The sequence below is a fragment of the Vulpes vulpes genome, chromosome X, assembly GCF_048418805.1.
Source record: "Vulpes vulpes isolate BD-2025 chromosome X, VulVul3, whole genome shotgun sequence".
NCBI lineage: Eukaryota > Metazoa > Chordata > Mammalia > Carnivora > Canidae > Vulpes > Vulpes vulpes.
Window position 1 is genome coordinate 43,784,184 of NC_132796.1, and position 27,381 is coordinate 43,811,564.

Sequence of the window (27,381 nt, forward strand, 5' to 3'; positions counted from 1 at the left end):
CAATCCTACTGATCATTATTTTGTAGGATGCCATAATCTTAGGTTGTAAAATTAATATCTGCTGCTCAATAGAGGCTTGCAAACAAGATTTCTTCAAATGCACAGCTTTGCTTTGTAGCACTGAAGAACCTAGAGCCACAGATTCCTGATCTACTACTGGATACAGGTGGAATAATGAATGTATCTTTTGGGAAGGCTGATTGGCCCCTGAATGCCCTCCAGTGAAATTAGAAGGGAACTGAGCTGTACCAGCAGCAGTCTGTGCACAGCTCATGTATTGGGCAGAATGACTTGACAAAGCTTGAGGATAATTAACCAGGGAAAAACTAGACGTCTGGAGCACCTGGATGGCTCAGTGATTGAGCGTCTGCCTTTGGCTCAGGTCATGATCCCGGAATCCTGGGATCAAGTCCCATATCAGGCTCCCCATGGGAGCCAGCTTCTCCTTCTGCCTATGTCTCTGCCTCTCACTCTGTGTCTCTCATGAATAAATAAATAAAATCTTTAAAAATAAATAGATAAAAAGAAACTAGATGTCTAATTAGTATCTGGTGATTTGGTTAATGCCAGATTCCCATTTCTAGGGTGAGGCTCAAGTTGAAGACCAACTGTTAGATATTCGGGAGTCATTTGTGAAGCAGGCAATGTCAGAGGAGAAACTACAGAAAAAGACTGATTGTGGAATTTCAATGACTGACAAGTTTAAAGTCATAGATTTTGCTGAAGTTTGTCCATCTACTCCAAAGGTCAGCTGCAGTTCCTGGTTCTGGTGCAAAGAAAATTCAAATTATAAATGCATATACCATGCCCATTTTAATGGGCCTGTCCCAGACAAAATGATGGACAAAATAATATTATGTTCTAAAAATTCCAGCAAGTTATCAAAAAGGTGCTGGGCATAGTATTAGTACTACAAAAATCCTTAATATCATGAGTAAATGCTAGTTGAATACATTAAGGGATTGAGACAGTCCCAGTATTATACTGCTCATGGCTTCTCATTTATTGCACTTGCCACATAATTCATTCAAACCCTGGCAGAGATTCAGAGTAACTGAATCTAACACCTTCACACACCAGACACTGGAAGTTCTAAGAAAAAGCTCAAAAGGATTTTAATAGCATAGCTACAATGAACACAGAAGCTTTCTAAAGAGGAGAGCAGAGAGTTGGATGAATAAATATAGGTTGGTTGCAATAATTCCTAGAACTTGAACTACCACGTTCATAAAAAGACACCAATGGTCAAAGTGCTTGCTTATGTGGTTTCTATATATGGTGAAGACAGTCCAAAAAATAGCAGGTATGTGATATAGATGTATATATAAACAAACATATATATATGTATACATAGGGGAAAAAAAGACAAATCTAGAGGCTTTACCCACAAATGTAAACAATAGGTTTTCTCTAGCTGGAGGAATAACCAGTGATTTTCACTGTCTGTTTTATAATTTCATAGGCTTTATTTTTATTTTTTAATTTCTATTTTTTATAATTATATATTTCAAATCTTTTTTTTAAAGATTTATTTATTTATTCATGAGACACACACACAGAGAGAGAGAGAGAGAGAGGCAGAGACACAGGCAGAGGGAGAGGCAGGCTCCACGCAGGAAGCCCAATGTGGGACTCGATCCCGGGTCTCGAGGATCAGGCCCTGGGCTGAAGGCAGCACTAAAACGCTGAGCCACCTGGGCTGCCCATAGCTCTTATTTTTAAATGGGTAAATAACCCTCAATTTTTAAAACTTTTACAACATTTTGGAAACACATTTTAAAATACACATATCTGCATACTATGTGGTTGAACCCAAGTTAATTTAAGCATCCATTCAACACTTTGCATGAAAGTCCTAAAAAGAGACAAACCATAACAAGAGCTCAATTATGAATATGTACCATGTTACCCAGAAACACCAGCCAAATACCAAGCACTGTCAACTCCATCAGATTAAATTTACCTCAGCAGATTTTCTTTTAAAGAATTTATTTATTTATTAATAGAGACACACAGGGAGGGAGGGAGAGAGAGAGAGAGAGAGAGAGAGAGAGAGAGAGAGAGGCAGAAACACAGGCAGAGGGAGAAGCAGGCTCCACGCAGGGAGCCCAACGAGGGACTCGATCCCGGTCTCCAGGACCACACCCTGGGCTGCAGGCAGCGCTAAACTGCTGCGCCACTGGGGCTGCCCTACCTCAGCAGATTTTAAATGTACCTGACATTTGTCAAATGCCTTCCCCTACAAAACTGTGAACTACCTGAAGGTAAGAATCATGTTTTATCTTACACCCACAGAAATGGCAGTCATTAAAAATTGTTGATGAGGGATCCCTGGGTGGCGCAGCGGTTTGGCGCCTGCCTTTGGCCCAGGGCGCGATCCTGGAGACCCGGGATCGAATCCCACGTCGGGCTCCCGGTGCATGGAGCCTGCTTCTCCCTCTGCCTGTGTCTCTGCCTCTCTCTCTGTGTGTGTGTGTGTGTGAGACTATCATAAAAAAAAAAATTGTTGATGAGCCATGACTTACTATATACCAATCTCTTAAAAGAAATAGACATGCTGAGACGCCTGGGTGGCTCAGCAGTTGAGCATCTGCCTTTGGCCCAGGGCGTGATCCTGGAGTCCCGGGATCGAATCCCACATTGGGCTCCCTGCGTGGAGCCTGCTTTTCTCTATGCTTCTCTCTCTGCCTTTCTCTCTCTGTGTGTCTGTCTCATGAATAAATAAATAAAATCTTAAAAAAAAGAAACAGACATGCACATGCCAGCTGCTAACTGAATCATATACAGCGAATGCTCAGACCATCTCATTCCCAAAGAAATAAGGCACATACAGGGGAGGGTAAGGTTGAGAAAATAAAATGCAGTGATGGCAAAAAGCTGAACCATGTGCCCAGGCCTCATTAACCAAGGGAACCAGATTATAATCTTAATATATGAACTCTCATAAAAATGGTTTACTCCTTCTCAGAAATGAATAATGCTGACTTTGAGAGTCAAAGAGACAAAAACATTTATTTCTCCTATAGAAATATACATGAATCAAAAAAGCCAAGATCCAATAAAGAGTCCAATAACCAAAATATATAAAGAATTTATATAATTCAATATAAACACACACAAATAATCCTATTTAAAAAATGGGCAAAAGACATGAACAGACATTTCTCCAAAGACGACATACAAATGGCCAATAGACACATGAAAAGATGATCAACATCACTCATCATTAGGGAAATGCAAATCAAAACCACAATGAAATATCACCTCACATCTGTCAGAATGGCTGAAACCAAAAACACAAAAAACAAGGGTTGGTGAGGACATGGAGAAAAAGGAACCCTCTTGGGAATCCCCTGGTGGGAATGCAAACTTGTGCAGCCACTGTGGAAAACAGTATGGAAGTTCCTCAAAAAAAAATAAAAATAGAACTATCATGATCCAATAATTCCATTACTGGGTACTTCCTTCAAAGAATATGAAAATACTAATTCAAAAAGATATATGCGCCCCAAGGTTTATAGCAACACTAATTATAATAGATAAATCATGGAAGTAACCCAAGTGTCCACCAACAGATGAATGGATAAAGAGGTGTGTGTGTGTGTGTGTGCGCGCGCACGCGCGTGCACACACAGGAATATTATTAGGCCGTAAAAAAGAATGAAATCTTTTCACTTGCAGCAACATGAATGCATCTAGAAGGTATAATACTAGGTGAAATAAGTCAATCAGATGAAGGCAAATACCATATGATTTCACTCATATGTGGAATATAAAAAGCAAAAGAAAAGAAAAGAAAAGAAAAGAAAAGAAAGAAAAAGAGAGAGAGAGAGAGAGAGAGAGAGAAGCCAAAAAGCAGACTCTTAAGTATAGAGAATAAACAGTTACCAGAAGAGAAGTGGGGGGGGTGAGTAAAATAGTTGATTGGGATTAAGAGTACACTTATCATGATGAGCACTGAGTATAGAATTGTTGAATCACTATATTGTACACCTGAAACTAATAGAACACTGTATGTTAACTATACCGGAATTTAAATTTTTCAAAAAGCCAAAAAAAGTTTTTTAAAGCCAAAAATTTAGGGACACCTGAGTGGCTCAGCAGTTGAGTGTCTGCTTTTGGCTCAGGGTGTGATCCCAGGGTCCAGGATTGAGTTCCACATCGGGCTCCTTGCAGGGAGCCTGCTTCTCTCTCTGCCTATGTCTCTGCCTCTCTCTGTCTTTCGTGAATAAATAAATAGAATCTTTTAAAATTTTTTAAAAATAAATAAAAGCCAAAAATTTAGATGAAAGTGTCAAAAATTGTAAGCCTATAAAATACTATTTCTAATTAACTAGGGAAGAAATCCCTCTAGGGGTACCTGGGTGGCTCAATAGGTTATGCGTCTGCCTTCAGCTCATGTCATGATCCCAGGTCCTGGGATGGAGCCTCTGCTCAGTGGGGAGTCTGCTTTTCCCCCTCTCTTTGCCTGCCCTCTACCCCCACTCATGTGCATACTCTTTCAAATATATAAATAAAATCTGTAAAAAAAAAGATAAGAAAGAAAGAAAGGAAGGAAGGAAGGAAGGAAGGAAGGAAGGAAGGAAGGAAGGAAGGAAGGAAGGAGGAGGAGGGGGAGGAGGAAAGAAAAGAAATCCCTCCACATTCACACCAGGCTAGAAAAATCTAATATAAAGAACAAACCATCATCACCAGGAGCAAGAGATCTGAGTCCTAAATAAGTTTGTTTATCCATATATGGAGTTCTCAGTTTCTTTTCCAATTATACGAGCAGCGTCTCAAGACTCTAGCTTCACAATATTAAGCACATCCTCAAGAACATCTTAGGTGAAGGAAAACATAAAAAACTTTTGGCTTTCAGTGAGTTTTACATAAACTATAATGAATTTGTGAAAGAGAGCCTTTGCTTGTCAGAAAATCTAGACAGTGTTGAATATATTTAACTGAATACAGAGCCTCTAAAATATATCTTACCTTCATCTGTGAGACCTTCTGGACAGTTAATGGGGAAACCTGGGGTTGTGCGACAACTGGAGGTCCAAGGACATGTACAGGCAAAACAGAAGACTGACCTTGAACCAAAGGCAAGATGTGGGGCTGAGTCAGCTTTGGCTGCTGTTGCAGCTGTTAAATAAGAAAAAAAAATATATTAAAGATAAACTCTCTCATTTACAGTAAATATATGGTTTATATATTTAAAAATGTAACAGTTCACCTCACCCCTGAAATCTGCTGGTAATGTCCTACTAGCTGCTGGGATGGATAAATCATCCCTGGAACATTTCTTTCAGCCTGTGAGATGTTGGAAACCACTTGAGAGCCCATCATCTGGTCTGAGGAATAGGCTATACTGGGCTGACTTGAAGTATCTGAGTGTACAGCAGATCCAGCTCCCACTTCGGACAAATTGTCACCTATGACAAAGAAAATAAGCAACAAGTAGAAGGAAAACTTGAAGCACAAGGTCCTAATGACATAGAAAATAAGTGTTTTATATTTCTTTTCCCTCTGAAAACCTAAGACAACTTGAAATAAAACATGCACATTACAGTTAACCAAAAACCATTATATAAACTCTCCATGCGGACACTGTGGTATAACTAAAATTTTCTTAGTAAAGTAAACCTATAAACAAAGAATCACATAAAAATCAACTCCATTTGCTGGCCATTTCATGTATAACCCCAACTAATCTATACTTGCCATTAGGACTTCAGAAAAATCTAAGTGTCATATTCTCATTTTCCTAGAACCTGGCTAGAAAATAATACTGTCTTTATAGAACAATTGGTTATTACTATGAAAATACTGTGTCCTTCTGACTAGAGAATGTATTATAGCAGAAAAATTAGAGGAAAAAAAAGAAAAAGAAAAATTAGAGGAACCATGATTTTATACTTGAGTCTAAAATACAAAGGATCTTAAAGTCTAGAAAATTGCTTCTTGAGGCATAAATATAGTTCCAAATTTTCTTTATTAAAGGATTTACATTAGACCTTTAAAAATAGTAAAAAGATTATAATCCTTACTCAATTAGCACCTTGGACAAGTCACATAACAAAATAGTTTCTTAATTTTATTTTATTTATTTATTTTTTTATTTTTTTAGTTTCTTAATTTTAAAACAAGGAAACTAGCTGGCTTTGTCTGTTTCAGGGATTTTGTAAAAAGACTGATGAAATGATAGATAACAGAATGCTTTGAAAAACACAAAAGTACTGTTTGGAGATAAGGGAATACAATTACACATTTGTGTGCTTTTATAAATTGTGCTGTTACCTGTAACAGAGGGATGGGGCTGCTGTGGTTTTCTTTTTAGAAGCTGTTGTCGAACATGTTGATCAACTTCAGTTTCTTCACATTCTGCTCCAGTGTGCTGAGCAGGAGCAGAGGGTAAAGTTGTGTTCTGGGGCTGAGGAAGTACATTCCTTGCAGACTTGGACTGGGAATCCCTGCGTTCTTCCAAACAGCCACTTGGCTTCTTCTCCCTCGTCTTCTTTATCAGAGTGACCCGGTCTCTAATGGATTTAGCAACAGCTTTGGAATCACTTTCATGGAAGAATCCTGACTTGACCTACAAACAAAACATAATAAGCAAACTACATCTTTAATATTTAAGATTTTAACTTTTTTTTACTAGAAGAGTTATTTTGTGCCCCCCCAAAATTCCAAATGCTATTAAATTAACAGTTAATTTGTTTACATGTTTTTTTTTCAATTCAATATGATTGACAGTTTCAGATGTACATCATAGTGATTCAATATTATGGATGTATATTTATGTTCTTTTTAAATCAGACATACATAAATCGAGAGCCTTTAATCAGCACAAGAAAAACAACACCATTACCAAGCATTGTTAAAATAATTCTGGCTTTAAACAAAAGCAGACAAAAAACTTGATGTTTCAGTACATGCAGTCTTATTACAGTTAATTTATGACTCATTAAGGTTTGTGAAAGATTAAAAAGGTTTCCTCATTCAACATTAAGTGCCTACAATGTGCCCAGTACTGGACTCCAGAAACATATTAGTTACTACATTGGTCCTTTGTCCTGTATGAGCACACAATCTGGTGGTAAGATGGTACAAATTTAACTTAAAATAAGGTAGAAAAGCCCTAAAGGAAAAAGTAGAGAAAGTGTCACAGAGGAAGGTAAACTCTAACTTGAATTAAAACAAAAAAGGAACTTGCTGGCTATTAAGGGAGGTATGAACGAAGTTTAGAGATCCACACTCTAGGCAAAGGGAAATATGCTCACAGCAAAGTACTACATCTTACCAGGCGTTAGAAGAGTGAGAGAAGAGAAGTTAAGGGCTTGCTGTCTGAGAAGAGCAGGGCTGAGTAGCAGAGAAGATGACTTGAAGAGGTGTCATGGCATATCATTCTCAGTCCTACAATCTGTTTTTTAAAGCATGTCTTGGGGGTCTGCAGACTCAGGGAAATTTCGTGGTAGTTGAAAGATGATTAAAATGTTAGATGGAATCCATATATTTAATTTCACTCCCTCCCGAAGCTCCAAAAACAAAACAAAACAAAACAAACCCCATACTAAATGGATTTTTAGGTTGTAAACCACAAGGACAGGGAGAATAAGAGAAAGGCAACAGCAACAACATTTTGGACACTCCGGAATGTGGAAAACAGATTAAGTAATAAGTGACCTAGCAGTCCTGAAAAAGGTGAACTAGGGAAAGCTGAGATTCATTAATCATTTATACTGAAAAATACTCATAAGGCACAGGAACTGGCAATATCAGTTACTTCCAGAACTGGGTAAAGTCAAAAGAGATGACTAAAATAAGGAAGACTAAGTGAAAGGGTTGTGAGAAGCAGTTAAATATTTAGATCCCTGTACCCCACCCTCCATTCCACACTTTTGGGTGATTGCTTCTCCCTACCCAAGAAGCCTGGAGATTTGTTCTCTAGAGAGGGTAAAAGAGAGGGTCTCTGGACTATGGCACACTAGACACAGTTGAGGGTTAAGGCTACCGTGTGGAAAACAAAATTGAATGACCATATGCATGCTGAATGCCATATGCAGAAACCCTTAGCTCTTTACCCCACCTGGCTACCAAAATACCAGTAACCAAACCCTTATCCTTCAGGAAGGACATTGAAAGATGATTATCTGGGGAACCTGACCAATCCAAGAAGACATACCTATAAATATTGATGTCAAAGATTCCCTAATTAAAGGCCTACCCAGATACCCTATGGTATAAGTCAAAGTTAACAAGTCTAGCACAAGCAATCACATCATCCAATAGGCTGTAAGTTCCTGTGTTTGGCAAAATTAAGGCCCCTCAAAGATGTCCCATCCTAATCCTCAAACTTGTGAATATAATGAAGTATCACTCCCATTATTTTGCTATGAACAGTTGACCTTAAAATAGGGATATTATCTGTGTGAGCCTTTTACCAGCAGGTGACTCTAGAAGGATTCAACAAGACATTGCTGACTTTGAAGATGGAGTGGGGGTACATGAAAAGACTGAAAAGCAGCCTCTAGAAGTGGAAAGTGACAACCAGCTAATAGCCATCAAGGAAACAGGGGCCTCAGTCTTACAACCATAAGGAACTGAATTCTGCCAACAACTCAAAAGCAGCCCCCCACCCACCTCCACCAACCAAGAGCCTCCAGATAAGAGCCCAGGCCACCAACAACTGGATTTTATCCTGTAAGATCCTAAGCAGAGAATCCAGTGAAGCCCACTTAGGCCTTTTGACCTCTAGAACTGAGATAATAAATGGATGTTGCTTTAAGCCATTGAATTTGTGGTAATTTGTTACACAGCAACAGAAAACAAATATAGTCTCCTATAATCTATTAATCATAAGCAACTAGCCAAGAATTATCAGAAATATCAGAAAAGCCTCTAACAAGAAAACAGCACAAAACCAGCAAAAGTAAAACAGCAATTTGTAGAAAAGAGCCTACACAGGGAGGAAAAAATGTCAAAAACACTCTCTTTACTAGTGTTACAGAGAGGTGTGATAATATTGCCTCCATGAAACAAAAAACAAGATGTTTACTCTAAGGAAGGAACAGACCAAAATATAAAAAGGAACTCTTAAAATTAAAAAAATGATAGCAGAAATGAAAAACTCATAGAAGGGGTAGAAGATAAAGTTGATAATATCTGTCAGAAAGGAGAATAAAAAGACAAAAAGATGGAAAATAGAAAAGATAAGAACATTGGAGAATTAATCCAAGAGTCCAACATCCAAATGATAACATTTCTGGAAAGAAAACAATGGGGAAGAAATCAATAAAATACTTTAAGAAATTTCCAAGAAACTAAAGGATATGAGTTGACAGACTGGAAGGGTCTGCTGAGAATCCAACACGGTAGATGATAATAGACCCAAATCAAGACACATAGCTGTGAAATTTTAGAATACTAACAAAGAAACAGAAATTATTACAAGCTTCCAGAAAGCAAAAAATGGATGACATGCAAAAGATTCAGAAAACAGAACAGCTTTGTACTTCTCAGTATCAATACTGAAAGCTAGAAAAGCATGGAACAATGAGTCTAAATTTTTTAAGTGCAAACTAAAATGCCTTAGTCAGCCAATCAATTAAATATCAATATAGAATAAAAGTATTGTCATACATGCAAGTCTCAAAGAATTTCCTTCTCATACCCATTCTGTTAAGAAGCAGACCAGAGGAAGTATGTCACTAAAACAAGAGAATAAACCAAGAAAGAGAAAGACATAGGATTTAGGAAATATGAAACCCAATGAAGAGAGGAAGAGAAATCTAGAAAGATGGTTAAGAGAAATATCAGGATAATAGTTGTGCACCAGATGTCCAAGGCAATCATTCCAGATTAGGACAGTATGACTATAAAAATAGACATGTTAAAGGCTATCATCTCCAAGATCCCCACTGTCAATGTTCCATCCTTCTTTTTAACCTGAGGACAGAATGCCCAGGTAAGCCTGGCTCAAGACTATCTGTACTTGGCTAATTTGTCTATGTGCTGCCAAAGCTCCTACACACCTTCCCTCCAAGCACTGCAGCAGCCTGGATCAGGTGTGGACACACATGTAACCCCACAGAAGTTATCTGCTGTCATCTGCTATGTAGGGAGAGGGATCATGGGGTGAGTAGAAGTAGAGAAGTCAGAAGGGCCCACTCCCCATCAAACCATATTGTTATCAGACAACTAATTTCTGGTCCACACAACAGCCCATCAGTGACCTGACTGGTGAGCCATGTGTGTTCTTCCCTGAACTCACTCATGACCTTGCCTGCTGACTTCCCCAGAAATGGCTCTTATAAACATTAAAGGAAGCTGAAGCCAGACTATGACCAAAAGACTGTTCAGCTTATGCACTCCTGGGTATCTTCACCTAATAGTAACTTCAGGAACCAATGAGATGTGGGCTTGCCACTCAGGTTTTTAAAACAAAACAAAATATTACTTAAACTATAAGAAAAAGCAAAGGAATGAATAACACAAAAGTCAGGGTAGGTATTACCTGTTGTGATTAGGGAAAGGAATATAACTGGGAGGGGCATAGAGGTGGCTTCTAAGGTATGGGTTGTGTTCTGTTTCTTAACAACAGTAGTGTTTTATTATTCATTATGCTGTACATACAGATTTAATATACTCTGCTGTAGAGATGCATTTCACAATAAAATAATTTAAATAAAGAAAAGGAAAAATGAGAGGGAATAAAGCAATAAGGAGAAAGGAATCAATCAACTCTGATATTATAAAGGGCAGCAGTGGGCAGGGGCATGGGGAGGCGGTGGAGAGCAGCGGTAGGATTCACTTACCATTTCATACGCTACTTCCTCAGAGGTATCTGTTTCTAAATTGAAACTGAATTCAATAGCTTCATTGTCTTTGTGCTTGCCTTTCAATTTTTTAGGATCTTCAACCCAGAGTCTTAAAGCCAGGGATGAATTTGAGGAGTCATCTTCCTCTGCTAACTCCACCCTCAGTCCTGTATCCTCAGCAAAAAATGCGTGGTTTAGTAGGTCCCTGACAGACAACCTAATAAACAAAATACGTATCTCATTATCAGTTTTTCCAATCATAAATAAGATATAGAATCCTTAATTAGTAAACATCAATTATATAAAAGTAACAATCTTATTTTAACTCTTCTATTAATTACCCCATTAATCTGTCTTGTTATAAAAACCAAATCTTAAATCCAACTTATTGTTTACCAAGGATGCAAAGAAATCCCAACTAACACACACTTAAAGTCACCTTAATTAAAGATTATTACCAGCAGCATAGCTATATACTCAAGTTTAACATACCTATAAGTATGCCTAGAGAACTGTAGAAGTGCTGAAGTATATGTTAGGTGGAGTGACTAGCTTCCCTAAGCCACTGGCCTAAGTTACTAAAATTCAAACAACAGATTGTCAGTAAAGGAAACGAAAAGCTCTTCTGGATATATAACCTCTAAAGGAAATCAGAAATTCAAACTCTTTTACAAATAGCAGTTATTGACTCCATCAACAATAATCAAGTCAGTGTACTTCACTCTTTAGAGAATGCTCTGAATGAAACTAATGAGTTCGGCAAAGTCCCATGGTTTTCTTAAAGTATCTAAGTCTAGTGTCTTAGGCCAAAGTATATATGCAAGGATACACCTCTATCTAAAATTAGGGCTTAACTATCTCTGAAGAGAAAAAAAGGACAGGGGTTCAAAAGATTCTTTTACAAGCTGGGAGCAGTTAATTTCCTTTGCTTGGACCAATTTCTAAACAGATATATAATATCTAATCTATCATATTATATGCCAAAGAGAGCTCAAACTAATATATTCCACAATGTCTGCATTGAAAACCTCTCCTATACTATTTAAAGATAAAATATATTGACAGCATGGTATGCTGTAAGTTGATGATTTTCCACCCTCCTGATCATTTTTTTTTTTAGTGATCGAGGGACAAATAATTAAGAGACTGCTATAAAATAAAAAGAATAAGCTTCTTCAGACTAATTAGTTTTAAGGTTACAGTGAGAGGTGCCACCAAGGGGCACCTGGGTGGCTCAATCAGTTAAGTGTCTGCTCAGGTGATGATCTCATGGTTCTGTGATCCAGCCCTGTGTCTGGCTCTCTGCTCAGTGGGGAGCCTGCTTCTCTCAATCCCTCTGTCCCTCCTCCTGTTCATGTATGTACTCTCTAATAAATAGGTAAAATCTTAAAAAAGAGAAGACATAACCAAGTTAAGACCTCTGCCTTTCAATGAAAATGTTGCCTGTGTATTTTTCCTGTGGGATAATTATAGCAATAGCAGCAAAAGATATGATTAAATACTTATTACTCTGTTAGTTGTTTTGTATGTATTATCCTTTTAATCATCAAAATAAATACCTGCTTTGAGGAACAGCTAAGTAACTTGTTCAAGATCACACTGGCTAAGTGTGAGTCCACATTTAAATTTTAGTCTGATGCAGAAGTCTGTGCTCTTTCTAATACACTAATATGCCATGAATCCTTTTGAATATTCCAATGTTCTTTGGTAAGAGATCTCAATTAAAATGCTACAAAAGCTATAATCAAAATCCAAACTAAAACGGCTACTTCAATATAGTACAACTGGCCCTCGAACACTGTGGTGGTTGCAGGGAATGGTTGGGTGCCGACCTTAGTTGAAAAATCTGTGTCTAACTCTTAGTTCCCCAAAAGCTTAACGACTAATAGCCTACTGTTGGCCAGAAGCCTTATCAATAACATAAACAATTGATTAACACATATTTTCTATGTGTTATATACTATGTTATGCATTTTATACTGTATTTTTACAATAAAGTAAGCTAGAGTAAAGAAAATATTAAGAAAAACCATAAGGAAGAGAAAATACATTTACAGTACTGTACGACTTGTTATCCAAGGGTCAACTGCACCTTTAAGTAGTTATGTATTTTAATTGTGATAAAAATTACCACTTAAAAAAAAGGCATGCATAAACTCGTACAACTCAAAATAGCCACAACAACAAAATAAACAATCTAATTTTTTTAAAAGGGCAAAGGACTTGAACAGACATTTCTCCAAAGATATCCAAATGGCCAACAACCACATGTAAAGATATTCAACATCATTAGTCATTAGGAAAATGTAAATCAAAACCACAGTGAGATACCACTTCATAACCATCAGGATGGCTATTATCAAAAAAATGAAAAAAAAAACAAATGTTGGTGAAGATGTTGACAAATTTGAACCTTCATACCTTCCTTTCTGGAAGGAATACAAAATGGTGTAGCCACAGCAGAAAAAAACTGGCGGTTCTTCAAAGAATTAAATATAGTATTACCATATGTTCCAGTAATTCCATTCCTAGGTATACACTGAAAAGACCTGAAATCAGGGATTCAAGCAAATACTTATTCACCAATGTTCATGCAGCATTATTCACCATATAGCCAAAAGATAAAAATAACCCCGGTGTCTATCAACAGATGAATGGATGAATATACAAAATGTGCTATATGTGTGTATGTATTTCTGCCTTTAAAAGGAAGGAAATTCTGATACTTGCTTTAACATGGAAGCCAAACTTGAAAAACATTATGCTAAGTAAAATAAACCACACACAAAGGACAAGTATTGTATTGATTTCACTTACATGAGATACTTAGAAGAAGCAAATTCATGGAGACAGAAAGTAGAATAAAGATTACCAGGGGTTGAGAAGAAGAGAAAATGGAGAGGTATTATTTAGTGAGTACAGAGTTTCTGTTTGGTGATGAAAAGGTTCTGGAAATAGAGGTGATGGTTGTATAACAATGTGAATGTGCTTAATGTCACTGAATTGCACACTTAAAAACGATTAAAATGGTCACTCTTAGGGTGTGTATAGTTTACCATAATTAAAATACATAACTACCTAGATACAGCCTGTTGGTATAATAGCATTCTGTAATAAAGCTATAATTAAACAGACTTAAAAAAAATGAACAGGCTTTACTTTAGTGGCTTTATATATCCTCAGATACACAACACTAAACTTAGAAAACTAATAAAAATGGGGGGCAGTCAATAAAATGTGGGTGAAAATAATTTCTGTAAAGGACCTATCACCTATATTAATCATAATTAATATGGAGATAAAAAAATCAAAAGACTAACTTACTGATTTAACTCAGCAACTATCCAAACCTCAAATTAATGGGAAATATAAGCTAAAACTAAAGGGATGTGTCCATGAGGAAAACACAAATTGGGTTACAAATAAACCTAAAATTATACTTCTCGAACAAAAATAGCCCTATCTACTTTACCATTATCATGACACAAAGACATTGGTCAAATACGAAACATCTGATGAGTGGATGGTCAATTCTTTTTAAGCTATCTTTTTTTAAGTACTTACGTAAAGGTGACACTGCAGAAGCTCTCTACTATCAACTGTTAGAAGCAAGTTAACTGGGGGGTCCCCAGTGACTGTTAAACTGAAGGCTGAAGGTGATGAAAACTTGCCATAACACATACAAACAAAACTCAAATTTCAATTCTAGAAAAATTTAGCACATGATATCAAAGCCCAAAATGGCAAACAACATGCACTGATATACTTCACTCTAGATGGTATGGTTTGTTTTCCATTCAAAAGTAATACCTGGTATTATTCAAAGTCAGAAAATGACTCAGTCCAAGGTAAGAGATCAATGTATCCATCTGTCACATCATTTCACTACATTTGTACCCACCTTTCTGATTTGTTTTGACGAATACATCCTTCAATGATTTCTTTCACTTCAGGATCAGTGACTTTATTGAAACTGGCTGGTTTTATGCCCTGGGGGAAAAATGGTTTCTAGTCACAAATTAAGCAATTAAAATCTCAAGTCAACAGGATACTTATTAACATAATAATTTTTATCACTAACCCATATTCAAACTTTACATATGTATATATGTATATACACATACATATATGTATGTATGTTTACATATGTAAACTTTACATATGTGTATATGTATATACATATACATATATGTATGTTTACATATGTATATATATGTATATATATAGTATAAGTTTCACAATTTTTTGATGAAGATATTGTCACAGTTCTAATCTACAAATAACAGTGAAAAATTGTGAACAATCTAAATTTCCAACAGAGATACAAATTGTGTGATACATATATATGCTAATGTTCTGCAAAATCTAAAAATGTTCTCAAAGTATTTAATAACATGGAGAATTCTCATATTGCAGCATTAAATAGGGAAAAAATGTTTGATCCCAAAATATACATATAAGTATAACCCCAATTAATAAACTATAATAAACAAGTCTTCCAGAATGGCTAGAAGCAACAATCAATATATATGTATGTATGAAAAAAATATATATATAACTTTTGAAAAACCTGTATTATTTTTACCATTAAGCAATACTAAAATATTGAGAGAAACTCAAACTAATTATCAGGTTCTAGGAGTTCAATGATAAATTAGTAAGGTCCACACAATTAAAAGTGTTTCTGTAACTGTGTTACTGCCTGAATCTGCTTATTTTACATTCTATTACCCTTTAAATTATGAGGTTTTTTAAAAAGATTTTATTTATTTATTCCTGAAAGACACAGAGAGAGGCAGAGACATAGGCAAAGGGAGAAGTAGGCTCCCTGCAGGGACTCGATCCCAAGTCCCTGGAATCATGCCCTAGCTGAAGGCAGAAGCTTAACCACTGAGCCACCCAGGTGTCCCAAATTATGAGTTTTAGACTTTAAAAAAATCATTAGGGGTGCTGGGGTGGCACAGTTGGTTGAGCGTCCGACTCTTGGTTTTGGCTCAAGCCATGATCCAGGGTCCTGGGATCTAGCCCCATGTCTGGTTCCATACTCAGCATGGAGTCTGCTTAGGATTCTTTCCCCCTCTCCCTCTGTCCCTCCCACTTGTGCTCTCTTTTCTCTCTAAAATAAACAAATCTTTAAAAAAATAATTGTTACAGTCATTTAACAGAAAACTCCAAATTAATCTAGAAGGAGAAAGATATAGAATAATTGTCATGAAATAAGACAATCTAAAAACTATTTCTGGGTCTGTCACACTACTTCATAGGATGCAGAATCAGAAAACCTAGTATCACATACTAAATAAATTTGGTGAGATTAGAAGTTAATTTAGATATCAAATTCCAGAAGCTTTAATATAGATGGAAACGTGAATTGTGATATGGCATTTTTTTACTTTAATATAAAATAATAAAGTCACATTCAAAAAATGGAGTTACATTATTCTTATAGAAAAAGTCCTATCGTATAGGATATAGATATTGTATATTGTGAAGTAGGTAATAGAGGGTGGGGTGGGTGAAAACCTGGTGGAAATACCATGTAAGTTCCACTGTGTATCCCATTCCCAATTCTGCCTTTACTGAGATCACATTGGTAACATAAAATCAGTCACTGAGGGAATATTTAACACCAAGGAAATCAGCAAGTGTTAGAAATAAGCGCTTTCTCTTTTTCAGAGTCAGTTGTTAAACATTTACCTGCTCAACACTACTTTATGTCTCTTCTATTCTTTAAGAGTCCCTCCTCCCCTTTTGCTTTTTTTTCATGAAATTGATTTGTTGGACAAACTAGGTCATTTGTCCTACAGAATGGCCCACATTCTGGATATTGGCCTTATTTCTTGTCTCATTACATAAGTATCTCCAGAGTCAGACAGGTCTAGAGTCAAAATCCAACATTACTAGTAGCTGTGTGAACTTGGGCAAGTCACAATCTCTGATTCTCAGTCTCATCATTCATAAACTGAAGATAGTGCCATCTTGTAGGGATTTAAATATGAAAGTATGCAGTATACAGCATTTATTTTAAAAGGGTACCTATTAGTTCAAACATTCTGACAATCTCTTTCTTGGCCTATTCTAGAGCCACCCAACTGGATATGAAATAGACCTAATTTTGAACAATCTTAAGACTTGGCTTCTACCTTCCTTACATCCTTTAATATACTCCTATCCTTTTATTTTTATAGCTATTTGTGAATTTATCCATACTAAAACTGCAAGCTCTTTATGGGTAGCTTGCAAAAAAAAAAATACCCCTAACAGGGGACCAAAAACTGTATCTGTTGAATAATATTTTGTTCTTTTTAAATTTTTTTAAATGCTTTTATTGAAGTTCGATTTGCCAACATATAGTATAACACCCAGTGCTCATCCCATCAAGTGCCTGTCCCTCAGTGCCTGTCACCCAGTTACCCCAACACCCGACCAACCACCCCATCCACAACCCTTTGTGTTGAATAATATTTTGAATGCCCTTTTAAAATCAGGCTTTGCATCAGAAATTTTCAAAACCATTTAGTCAATCTTCATTATTCAGCTTTGAAAAAAAATTCCACCTAATAAATCTAAAAATTATCAACAAATGCATACTGATGATATGTCTGTACATTTACCCAAAGATACTAATAGCGTTTAATGCGACCCCAATAAAGCATAGGTATATAGCATAAATCTAAAGTTTGTTTCATTACAATTATGTTAAATTTAGCATGTTATATAGCACTAAACCAGAATTAGTTTTAATGTCAGTTGGTAAAGTCGTCACATGAAATGTGACGATCTAGGAAGTAAAAAGAATAAAGTTATACCTACACTAGTTACTTTACGGTATATTTGAGCTGCATTCTGACACTCGGAATAAGGGTACTCTGAAGTAGCCATTTCCAGCATACACATTCCAAAAGCATAGACATCTACAGATTCATCGTAGTGTTCTTCATACATCTCTGGGGCCATAAACTCAGGAGTCCCTACAAAATAACACCACATCCACATCTTTATTAAAAAGAAAAATGAAAAAAAAAAGAAAACTGTATCCATCAATATCATAGGAAGGATTGAGGGTTTGCCATAAGGATTATCTGAGTTAATTTCTGCTCCCTAAACCAAATTTATAAAAATTGGCAGAATATTTTCTATATCTATATAAGTATATAAGGAATTTCCCTAACTTTCTATACTGATAAATTATAATTTGTAAATGCTCAAGATCAGGTAATGATTTCTAAAATCTGTCTTTATTTCTATCCTTTCTTTATAATTTTTTTCTAAACTAAATTAGTAAATCTTCTTTCTTAAATCTTCAGAACCTTTTAATAACCTTTAGTATACCCCACAAAAGAAATACACTAGGATGTCTCTATAATAAGGAAATATTTCAAAGCAAATTCACATTCTAGGCCAGGAGTCAGCAAACTTCTCTGTAAAGAACCAGAGAGTAAATATTTCAGAGACAATGGTCTCTGTCACAACTATTCAACTCTGCCACTGTAATGCAAAAGCAGCCACAGACAATACATAAATGAGTGGGTAAAGCTGTGTTCCCATAAAACTTTATTTACGAAAATAGGCAATGGGGCCAGATTTGGCTCATGAGCCATAGTTTGCTGATCCCTATTCTAGACATATACAGTTAACAAAATCTCTCTTTATCCAACCAATAAACTATAAAATTTTAATCACCAATGACACTCTTAGCAAATGATGTTCTCATTAAGGTGGCTAGTCCAAGATCACCAATCTTCACAGATCCAGTGGGTCCTGTGATGAAAATATTGTCACACTTCAGATCCCGGTGAATAATGGGAGGAGTCCTAGTGTGCAAGAACTGCAGCCCCTTTAAAATTTGCCTGCACCAGCTCCTTAAGACCTTTGGTTTCATGACTTTAAATCGTTTTAAGTACCTATGCAAAGAAACAAAAGACCACATGTAAACAAACACAGCTAGCTTATTATATGAGCGCTATTAGGGTAAATCATGTAAGCTATTCTCAGTGCTATGACTGCCATCACTGAGTGGTTTTCTATTTTTGTTACAGAAAAATCATTTTTTAAGATTTTATTTATGTATTCATGAGAGACACACACACAGAGAGAGAGAAGCAATGACATAGGCAGAGGGAGAAGCAGGCTCCCTGCAGAGAGCCTGATGCAGGACCCGATCCCAAACCCCAGGATCATGACCTGAACCAAAGGCAGACACTCAACCACTGAGCCACCCAGATACCCCTAGAAAAACAATTTTAAATATAAGGCTTCATTCTTAGAGAAGACATCCTGCCAAGTTTAGCAATTTTTTTAGCATTTTTAATTCAAAACAAGAATCATTCTAATCAGAGTAACCTTTTGTGGAAGGGTAGCACAATTTTATAAAGAAAATCCTTCTCTACTTTCTAATAACTGCTTAAATAAGGTCACCAGGGGGTTTAACTAGGTGAAATTTTAGTGCAAAGATGCTAGGAAACAGAAAAAGTATAACCCACATTTAATAGTTATAAATAAGTGATTATACCATTGAATGAAAAACTATAGTCAGAAACAAAATAAACTATAATTATACAGTACTGCTCACTAGATAGGTGAACCTGACCACAACCCCGATCTTTCATTATTTTTACAAAATGACATTTATTACTTCTTTTTTAAATATTTTATTTATTTATTCATGGGAGACGCAGAGAGAGGGAGAGGCAGAGACATAGGCAGAGAGAGAAGCAGGCTCCATCCAGGGAACCTGATGTGGGACTTGATCCCGGGACTCCAGGATCACGCCCTGGGCTGAAGGCAGGCACTCAACTGCTGAGCCACCCAAGCGTCCCAACATCCTAAATTTTTTAACCTGTCCTGAGACATAGTCACTAGATTCAGATGCTACAAATTCTCTAATAAACAACTGTTAGGACTCTGGGAAATTATTTCCAAATAAAACTTCATTGGCACTATCAGGGTCAACTTACGTCTTTAAAGTTCCTGATGTCATAAGTTCAGTCACCAATACAATACATTTCTTTCCTTTTAATATAGACTCCCAGGAATCATAAAATCGAACTATATTGGGATGTTGGAGACCCTTCAACATTTCTGCTTCTTCCTTGAACCTTTGCTGCTCAGCTTTGGTTAATTTCCGGTCCTGAAATGGAATAAGAAGCTCCAAATTAGAATCTAGAAATTTGCATGCACATTTCTAACATCATTCAAATGTGTGCTTTATTTTGTTGTTTTCATTTATGTATATATTTATCTTCAACTGCAATTTTTTTTTCCTCAGGACCTATATAATCACTGACATATTTTATTAGGTAGATACTTTGACTCTTGCCATTCAACAATGCAGTAACTGTTATAGTTCAAAAGTATGTTATAAACCCACCTGCAAAATAAATCAATAACTTAAAAATCAATCTTGTATAATAACTAAACTTTGTGGTAATCATTCCACAATATACACATATATCAAATCATTATGTTGTACACATTGTTATATGTCAATTATATCTCAATAAAACTGGAAAAATAACTAAATAAAATTTCCTATGCTGGAAAAGAAAAACAATATATCAAAATAAAAAAACAATAATCAAAACAAATAGGAAGTTTCCCCAAATCCCTAAATTTCCACATCTATAGGATCTATAATGTCAGGGCAGGAATAATCAAAATGTTAGACATGTAGACATTTATGGTGGTTAAATATGTGAAATACCAACGTATTTCCAGACAGAAATACAAGATTACCATCCAGTAAAATACCTTCAAACAGGAAATGAACCTCTAATCTGCTACATTAAATGCTAGAAGTCAAAGGAACAATGTTTACAGAATTCTGAGGGAGGACTGTAATCCTAAAACTCTGAACCCATACAAGCTACTAATCAAATTTAAAAGGGAGGGGGATCCCTGGGTGGCGCAGCGGTTTGGCGCCTGCCTTTGGCCCAGGGCGCGATCCTGGAGACCCGGGATCGAATCCCACGTCGGGCTCCCGGTGCATGGAGCCTGCTTCTCCCTCTGCCTGTGTCTCTGCCTCTCTCTCTCTCTCTCTCTCTCTCTATGTGACTAGTATTAAAAAAAAAAAATTTTAAAGGGAAAAATAAACACATTTTCATGAAAACAAGGACCCAAAGTATACCAACCATACCAAACAGCTTTTCTGAAAATACTCAAAGAATTTCAATAAAAATATGGCCACATAAAATTATTAGCAAAGGAGAGTGTGGCATACAATAAATAGTATGAAATTTCCAATAATGCTTACTTAGAGTCAAGGCTAAGTAATCCTGGTTAATGTGGTTAGAAATATTGAATGAATTTTATTTTTTAAAAATATTTTATTTATTTATTCATGAGAGATATGGAGAAGAGAGAGGCAGAGACACAGGCAGAGGAAGAAGTAGGCTCCCCAAAAGGAGCCTGATGTGGTACTCAATCCTGGACCCCAGGATCACACCCTGAGCAGGAGACAGACACTCAACCACTGAGCCACCCAGAGGTCCCAAATAAAATAAAGAAAGAAAAAAGAAAAGAAAAGGAGAGAAAAGAGAAGAGAAAAGAAGAGAAAAAGAAAAGAAAAGAAAAGAAAAGAAAAGAAAAGAAAAGAAAAGAAAAGACCATCCATTCTATGTTGAATTGTCATTGCATCTTTTTAAAAAAATCACTTGACTGTATCTGTTTGGGTCTATTTCTAAACTCTGTTCTGCCCCATTTATCTTTGTGCCTATCTTTGCCAATACCAAACATGTCTTAATTACTGTACCTTTGCACTAAGTCTGAAAATCAGTTAACATGAATTCCTTAAAGTTCTTTGTCAAAATTGTTTTAGTATTTTAGTTCCTTGCCTTTCTATATTAATTTTAAAATCAGTTTGTCAACAACAACAACAAAAATTCCCACTGGGGTTTTGATGTAATTATCTTGAATTTCTAGGTCATATGGAGAAAACTGACATCTCAATATTGAGTCTTCCAATAAACCAATCCATTTATTTGGATTTCCTTTGATTCCTTCTATCAATGTTTTTTTTGGTTTTCAGCATACAGATTCTGCACATACTTTCTTACATATATACTTTAGCAGGTTTTTAAATAGCAATTTCAGGATGCCTGGGTGGCTCAGCGGTTAAGCATCTGACTTTGGCTCAGGTCGTGATCCTGGAGTCCCAGGATCAAGTCCCATATCGGGCTCACTGCATGGAGCCTGCTTCTCCCTCTGCCTCTCATGAATAAATAAAATCTTTTTTAAAAAATAGCATTTCATGGTAACATTTTTATACACTAATAATAAAATAGTAGAAAAAGAAATTAAGAAAATTCCATTTACAATTGCACCAAAAAGAATAAAATACCCAGGAATAAACTTAATCAAGGAAGTGAAAGACCTATACACTGAAAACTATAAAACATTGATAAAAGAAATTAAAGATGACACAAATGGAAAAATACTCCATGTTCACAGATGAGAAGAATTACTAATGTTAAAATGCCCAGGGATCCCTGGGTGGCGCAGCGGTTTAGCGCCTGCCTTTGGCCCAGGGCGTGATCCTGGAGACCCAGGATCGAATCCCACGTCGGGCTCCCGGTGCATGGAGCCTGCTTCTCCCTCTGCCTGTGTCTCTGCCTCTCTCTCTCTCTCTCTCTCTCTCTCTCTCTCTGTGTGTGTGTGTGTGTGACTATCATAAATAAATTTAAAAAAATAAAAATAAAAATAAAATGCCCATACCACCCAAAGCAATCTACAGATTCAATGCAATCTCTATCAAAATACCACCATTTTTCACAGAACTAGAGCAAAAATTCCTAAAATTTCTATGGAGCCATAAAATACCCTAAGTAGCCAAAGAAATCTTGAGAAAGAAAAATAAAGCTGGAGTATCACAATTTGATTTCAAGATATACTACAAAACTATTGTAATCAAAACAGTATGGTCTGGCACAAAAACACCACATAAATCAAAAGAACAGAACAGAGAGCCCAGAAATAAATCCACGCTTATATGGTCAATTGATCCATGACAAAGGAGACAAGAATATACTATGGGAAAAAGACAGTCTCTTCAATAAATTGTATGGGGGAAACTGCACAGCTACATGCAAAATAATGAAAATGAACCACTTTCTTACACCATACATAAAAATAATCTCAAAATGGAATAAGGACCTAAATGAGACCTGAAACCATAAAAATCCTAGAAAAGAACACATGCAGTAATTCCTCTGACATCAGCCATAGCAACACTTTTCTAGATAGGTCTCCTAAAGCCAGGGAAACAAAAACAAAATAAACTACTGAAACTATATCAAAATAAAAAGCTTCTGCATAGCAAAGGAAATCATCAATAAAAAAGTCAACCTACTAAATGGGAAAAGATATTTGTCAATGATATATCTAACAAGTGGTTAATATCTGAAATATATAAAGAATTCACGTAATTCAACACCAAAAAAAAAATCAGATTAAAAAATGGCTAGGGTCATCTGGGTGGCTCAGTCAGTTAAATGTCCAACTTTTTAATTCAGCCCTGGTCATGATCTCAGGGTGGTAAGATCAAGTCCCACATTGGCATCCATGCTCAGTGCGGTGTCTCCTTGGGATTCTCCCTCTCCCTCTGCCCCTCCTCCCTCACTCCCCCACTTGCATGCTCTCTCTCAAATAAATAAATCCATTTAAAAAATGGCTAGAGAATCTGAACATTTTTCCAAAGAAGACATACAGATGGCCAACAAATAAAAATATGCTATCACTCTTTATCAGGGAAATACAAATCAAAATCACACTGAGATATCACCATAATCTCTCAAAATGACTATAAACAAAAAGAAAAGAAATAACTGATGGTGAGAATGTGGAGAAAAAGGAACCCTCAAGCACTACTAGAAGTAATGTAAATTGGTGCAGCCATTCTGGAAAACAGTATGGAGGTTCCTCAAAAAAATAAAAATAACAAATGACCAAATAATTCCAATATTGGGTATTTACTCCCCAAAATTAAAACAGTAATTTAAAACTATACATGTACCCCTGTGTTTACTGCAATATTATTTATAATACCTAAGATATGGAAGCAACCTAAGTCTATCAATAGAGAAATGGATAAGGAAGACATGGTGTATATATACACAATGGAATATTATGCAGCCACAAAAAAGGTGAGATTGTGCCATTTGAGACAACATGGATGGACCTAGAGGGTATGATCCTAAGTGGAATAAGTCAGACTCAGAAAGACAAATACCGTATGATTTCACTCACATGTGGAATTTAGAAAACAAATGAGTAAACAAACAAAAGCAAAATTAAACCTACAAATCCAGAGAACAAACTGATGGTTGCCAAAGAGGAGGAGGTAAGGGAATGGGCAAAATGGGTAAAGGGCAGGGGAAGATACAGGCTGTAATGTTGTTTTTCTTAATGGATGTTATCAGGTTATGAAAGTTCCCTTCAATTGCAAATTTACTGAGTTTTGATCAGAAATGGATACTAAATTTCTTCAAATGTTTTTTTCTGCATCTATTGAAATGATTGTTTTTTTTCTTCTATAGTCTCTTAATACATTGAATTACATTCACTTTCAAATTTTAAATAATCCTTGCCATCCTGGGAAAATCCCATAGTCAGTCATCACATGTTATCCTTTCTGTATATTGCTGGATTTAATGTACTAATGTTATGTTCACGAGGGATATTGGTCTGCAGTTTTCTTGTAATGTTTCTGTTTTTCTTATCATGTGGGAAGGGTATGGCTTGACTCTTGCTCTGCTGCTTTGAGGCAATCATTGCTCTGAGAAAGTATACAAATTATGGCTTGGACCTTCACCTTGTCATCCTATACCTTCTATCTTCCTTCTATCTTCTTCTTCTTTCTCTAGAGAAAAGATATTAGAGACTGAGATTTTCCAAGTATTACATTCTATCATCAACAGGAAAAGATAAAGTTATCTCTTTTACAAAGTACTGTTTATTTTCTTTCTGATTTTGCTAAGACATCCACAATACTGAAAAAAAAATGGTGATAACAGCTATCACTGCCTTTTACTGTATTTTAATTAAAAGTATTATTAGGGATCCCTGGGTGGCGCAGTGGTTTGGCGCTTGCCTTTGGCCCAGGGCGCGATCCTGGAGACCCGGGATCGAATCCCACATCAGGCTCCCGGTGCATGGAGCCTGCTTCTCCCTCTGCCTATGTCTCTGCCTCTCTCTCTGTCTCTCTGTGACTATCATAAATAAATAAAAATTAAAAAAAAAAGAAAAAAAAAGTATTATTATCTCACATCTTACAATGCTTATTGTTTTTGTTTTTGCAAAGTTTAACATTTTGAAGTAATTTCCTTACATTCCTACTTTACTTTTATTTTTAAATTAGGAGTGGCTGCTGAATTTTATCAAATGTTTTCTCAGCACCCACTGATGTGATCATATGGTTTCTTGATAGGTTCCTGATACACAACTATTAAAATCTTCAAGGCCTACCTAGGTGCAGCACATTATTCTTTTGATCCACTGGTGAGTCTTATTTGCTAATATTTTGCTAAGGATTTTAACATCTATATTCATATGTAAGATTAAGCTATACTTTTCTTTTTTGTAAAATATAAGGATTTGTATTCAGATTACACTGGCCTCATGAAATTAACTGGGGTTAAATAGTTTTAATATTGGATTCACTTGTCACCTAAAGGTTACCTAGAGATTGAGCTCTGAATTTACTCACTTTCTGTTTTTGAATTACAAGAAAATTAAAACATAAAGAGTAAGGTATAACAATCAGCTTTGTTGAATTTTAACATTTTGCCAAATTTACTTCCATTTAAACAAGACACTTAAGACATAGTTGAAGTCCCCTAGGTATCTCTCCTTGATTCTATCCCCTTCCTTCCCATCCGAGAAGTAACCATCTGAATTAGGTTTTTAATCCATGCATGTTTTAAAAATATTTTTATTATAGGCTTGTATCCATAAGCAATATAATTTTATAAGTGTTAAAGCTTCATACAGGTGGTTATCATGTGTTCTGTTCCTTTTGCAAATTATTTTGTTCAATATAACATTTTTGTATTTACCTACTTTGATATGTATAACAGTTCCAGTTTATTTATTTTAACTACTGCATTGTATCTTATTATATAGTTCTACCACAATTTATCCATTCACCTACTGATGGACATTTGGGTTGATTCAAGTTTTCTCTATTACAAACAATGCTGCACTGCATATTCTTGGGTGCTTCCTTGTCCCAGTATTAACAACAACAAAAAGAATTTAAATCACCTTTCTATAATAACCGGCCTATTCAACTTTTCTACTCTTGAGTACATTTTGAATTATACTTTAAGAACAAGCTATTACTTAAGATTTAAAATGTGTTATCAATGTTATAGGTAGAATCTAGATGGTGGATATAATGTATGTCCCAGGCAGGTCTTTCAACTTTGCTCTGTATTTGAAATGTCTCATATGAAAATATTGGAAAAATTTTGTTGACAAAGTTGCACATCATGTTCTCTTATACTTCTTTGACTCTTTTCCAAAGCACTGCTATATTTCATTTGTCATTACTTCTCTCATGTATTTTGCCCTCTTTATTAGGTTCATTAATCATTTCTCAGAAAGCCAAAATAAGTAGAATTTATCATATTTTTAAGTTTACAATTTTTTAAATTAATTTCAGTTATCTTTAATTCCTTCTTCCTTTAATTTGCTTTATTTTGTTATTTCCCTAATCTCTCAAGGGTACAACATCCCTTCTAGTTATTATTCATTAATAATGAAGACATTTTAGGTAATAAATTTTCTTCTGGGTATAGTTTTTGCAATGATCCACAAATTTCGTTGTAATGTCCTCTTTTTCATTGCTTTCTTGGTAGTTTATAATTTCAGTTTTGATTTTACCCTCAATCCACAATTTATCTAGAAGTGTTACTTCTGATTTCCAATTAAGAATCTTTTGGTTGTTTCATTATTTCTAATTTTACTGAGTAATACAAAATATAAAATCTCTTTTCTTTAACTTAATGTTTTCTTTAGGCCACATATTTAACCAACTTTTTAATAAAAATATATATATATATTCTCTTTGAAGGATATAAAGTACTATATAGCCATCAAATGACTATCTAGTTCTTCTATTTTTATTCTCTTTTTGCCTACTAGATCTGTCCTATTTTGAAATAATAGGACCTGAAATCTCCTACTATAGCCACATGTTTATCCATTTTCCTTGAATCTATTACAGGTTCTTAGTTTAAATTATCAGCCAAAATATTTTTTGTGCCTATGGCTCTTTTATATATCTTCTTAAACTGTGAAGTAAATAATTTCATAAAATCCTGTTTAATGCTTTATTTCCTTGCTTCTGTGATAGATATTAATATTGACATGCCTCTCTCTTTCTTGTTCATACCTTTATTTTAACTTTCATTTACCACTGTCTTAAGTATGATTTTAGTAAACAACATATATGGGCTGTCTTTTTTCTTGTAAATTTATTTTTTATTGGTGTTCAATTTGCCAACATCTAGAATAATACCCTGCGCTCATCCCATCAAGTGCCCCCCTCAGTGCCCATCACCCAGTCACCCCCACCCCCCGCCCA

The 27,381-nt window shown here is 35.7% G+C and overlaps 1 protein-coding gene across 5 annotated transcripts in view; it reads right to left on the minus strand.

Annotated features, from left to right (window-relative positions):
• WNK3 (WNK lysine deficient protein kinase 3) overlaps nt 1–27,381 on the minus strand; it is a 149,429-nt gene that overhangs the window by 85,814 nt on the left and 36,234 nt on the right. For all 5 annotated transcript variants that reach the window (XM_072743385.1, XM_072743384.1, XM_025988896.2 and 2 more), the window contains exons 3-10: nt 19,757–19,929; nt 18,483–18,703; nt 17,613–17,770; nt 14,701–14,789; nt 10,797–11,016; nt 6,280–6,574; nt 5,221–5,414; nt 4,975–5,124 (exon numbers count right to left, since the gene is read on the minus strand). In XM_072743385.1, the coding sequence (XP_072599486.1) occupies nt 4,975–5,124; nt 5,221–5,414; nt 6,280–6,574; nt 10,797–11,016; nt 14,701–14,789; nt 17,613–17,770; nt 18,483–18,703; nt 19,757–19,929 (1,500 nt within the window). The remainder of the gene's footprint in view (nt 1–4,974; nt 5,125–5,220; nt 5,415–6,279; nt 6,575–10,796; nt 11,017–14,700; nt 14,790–17,612; nt 17,771–18,482; nt 18,704–19,756; nt 19,930–27,381) is intronic.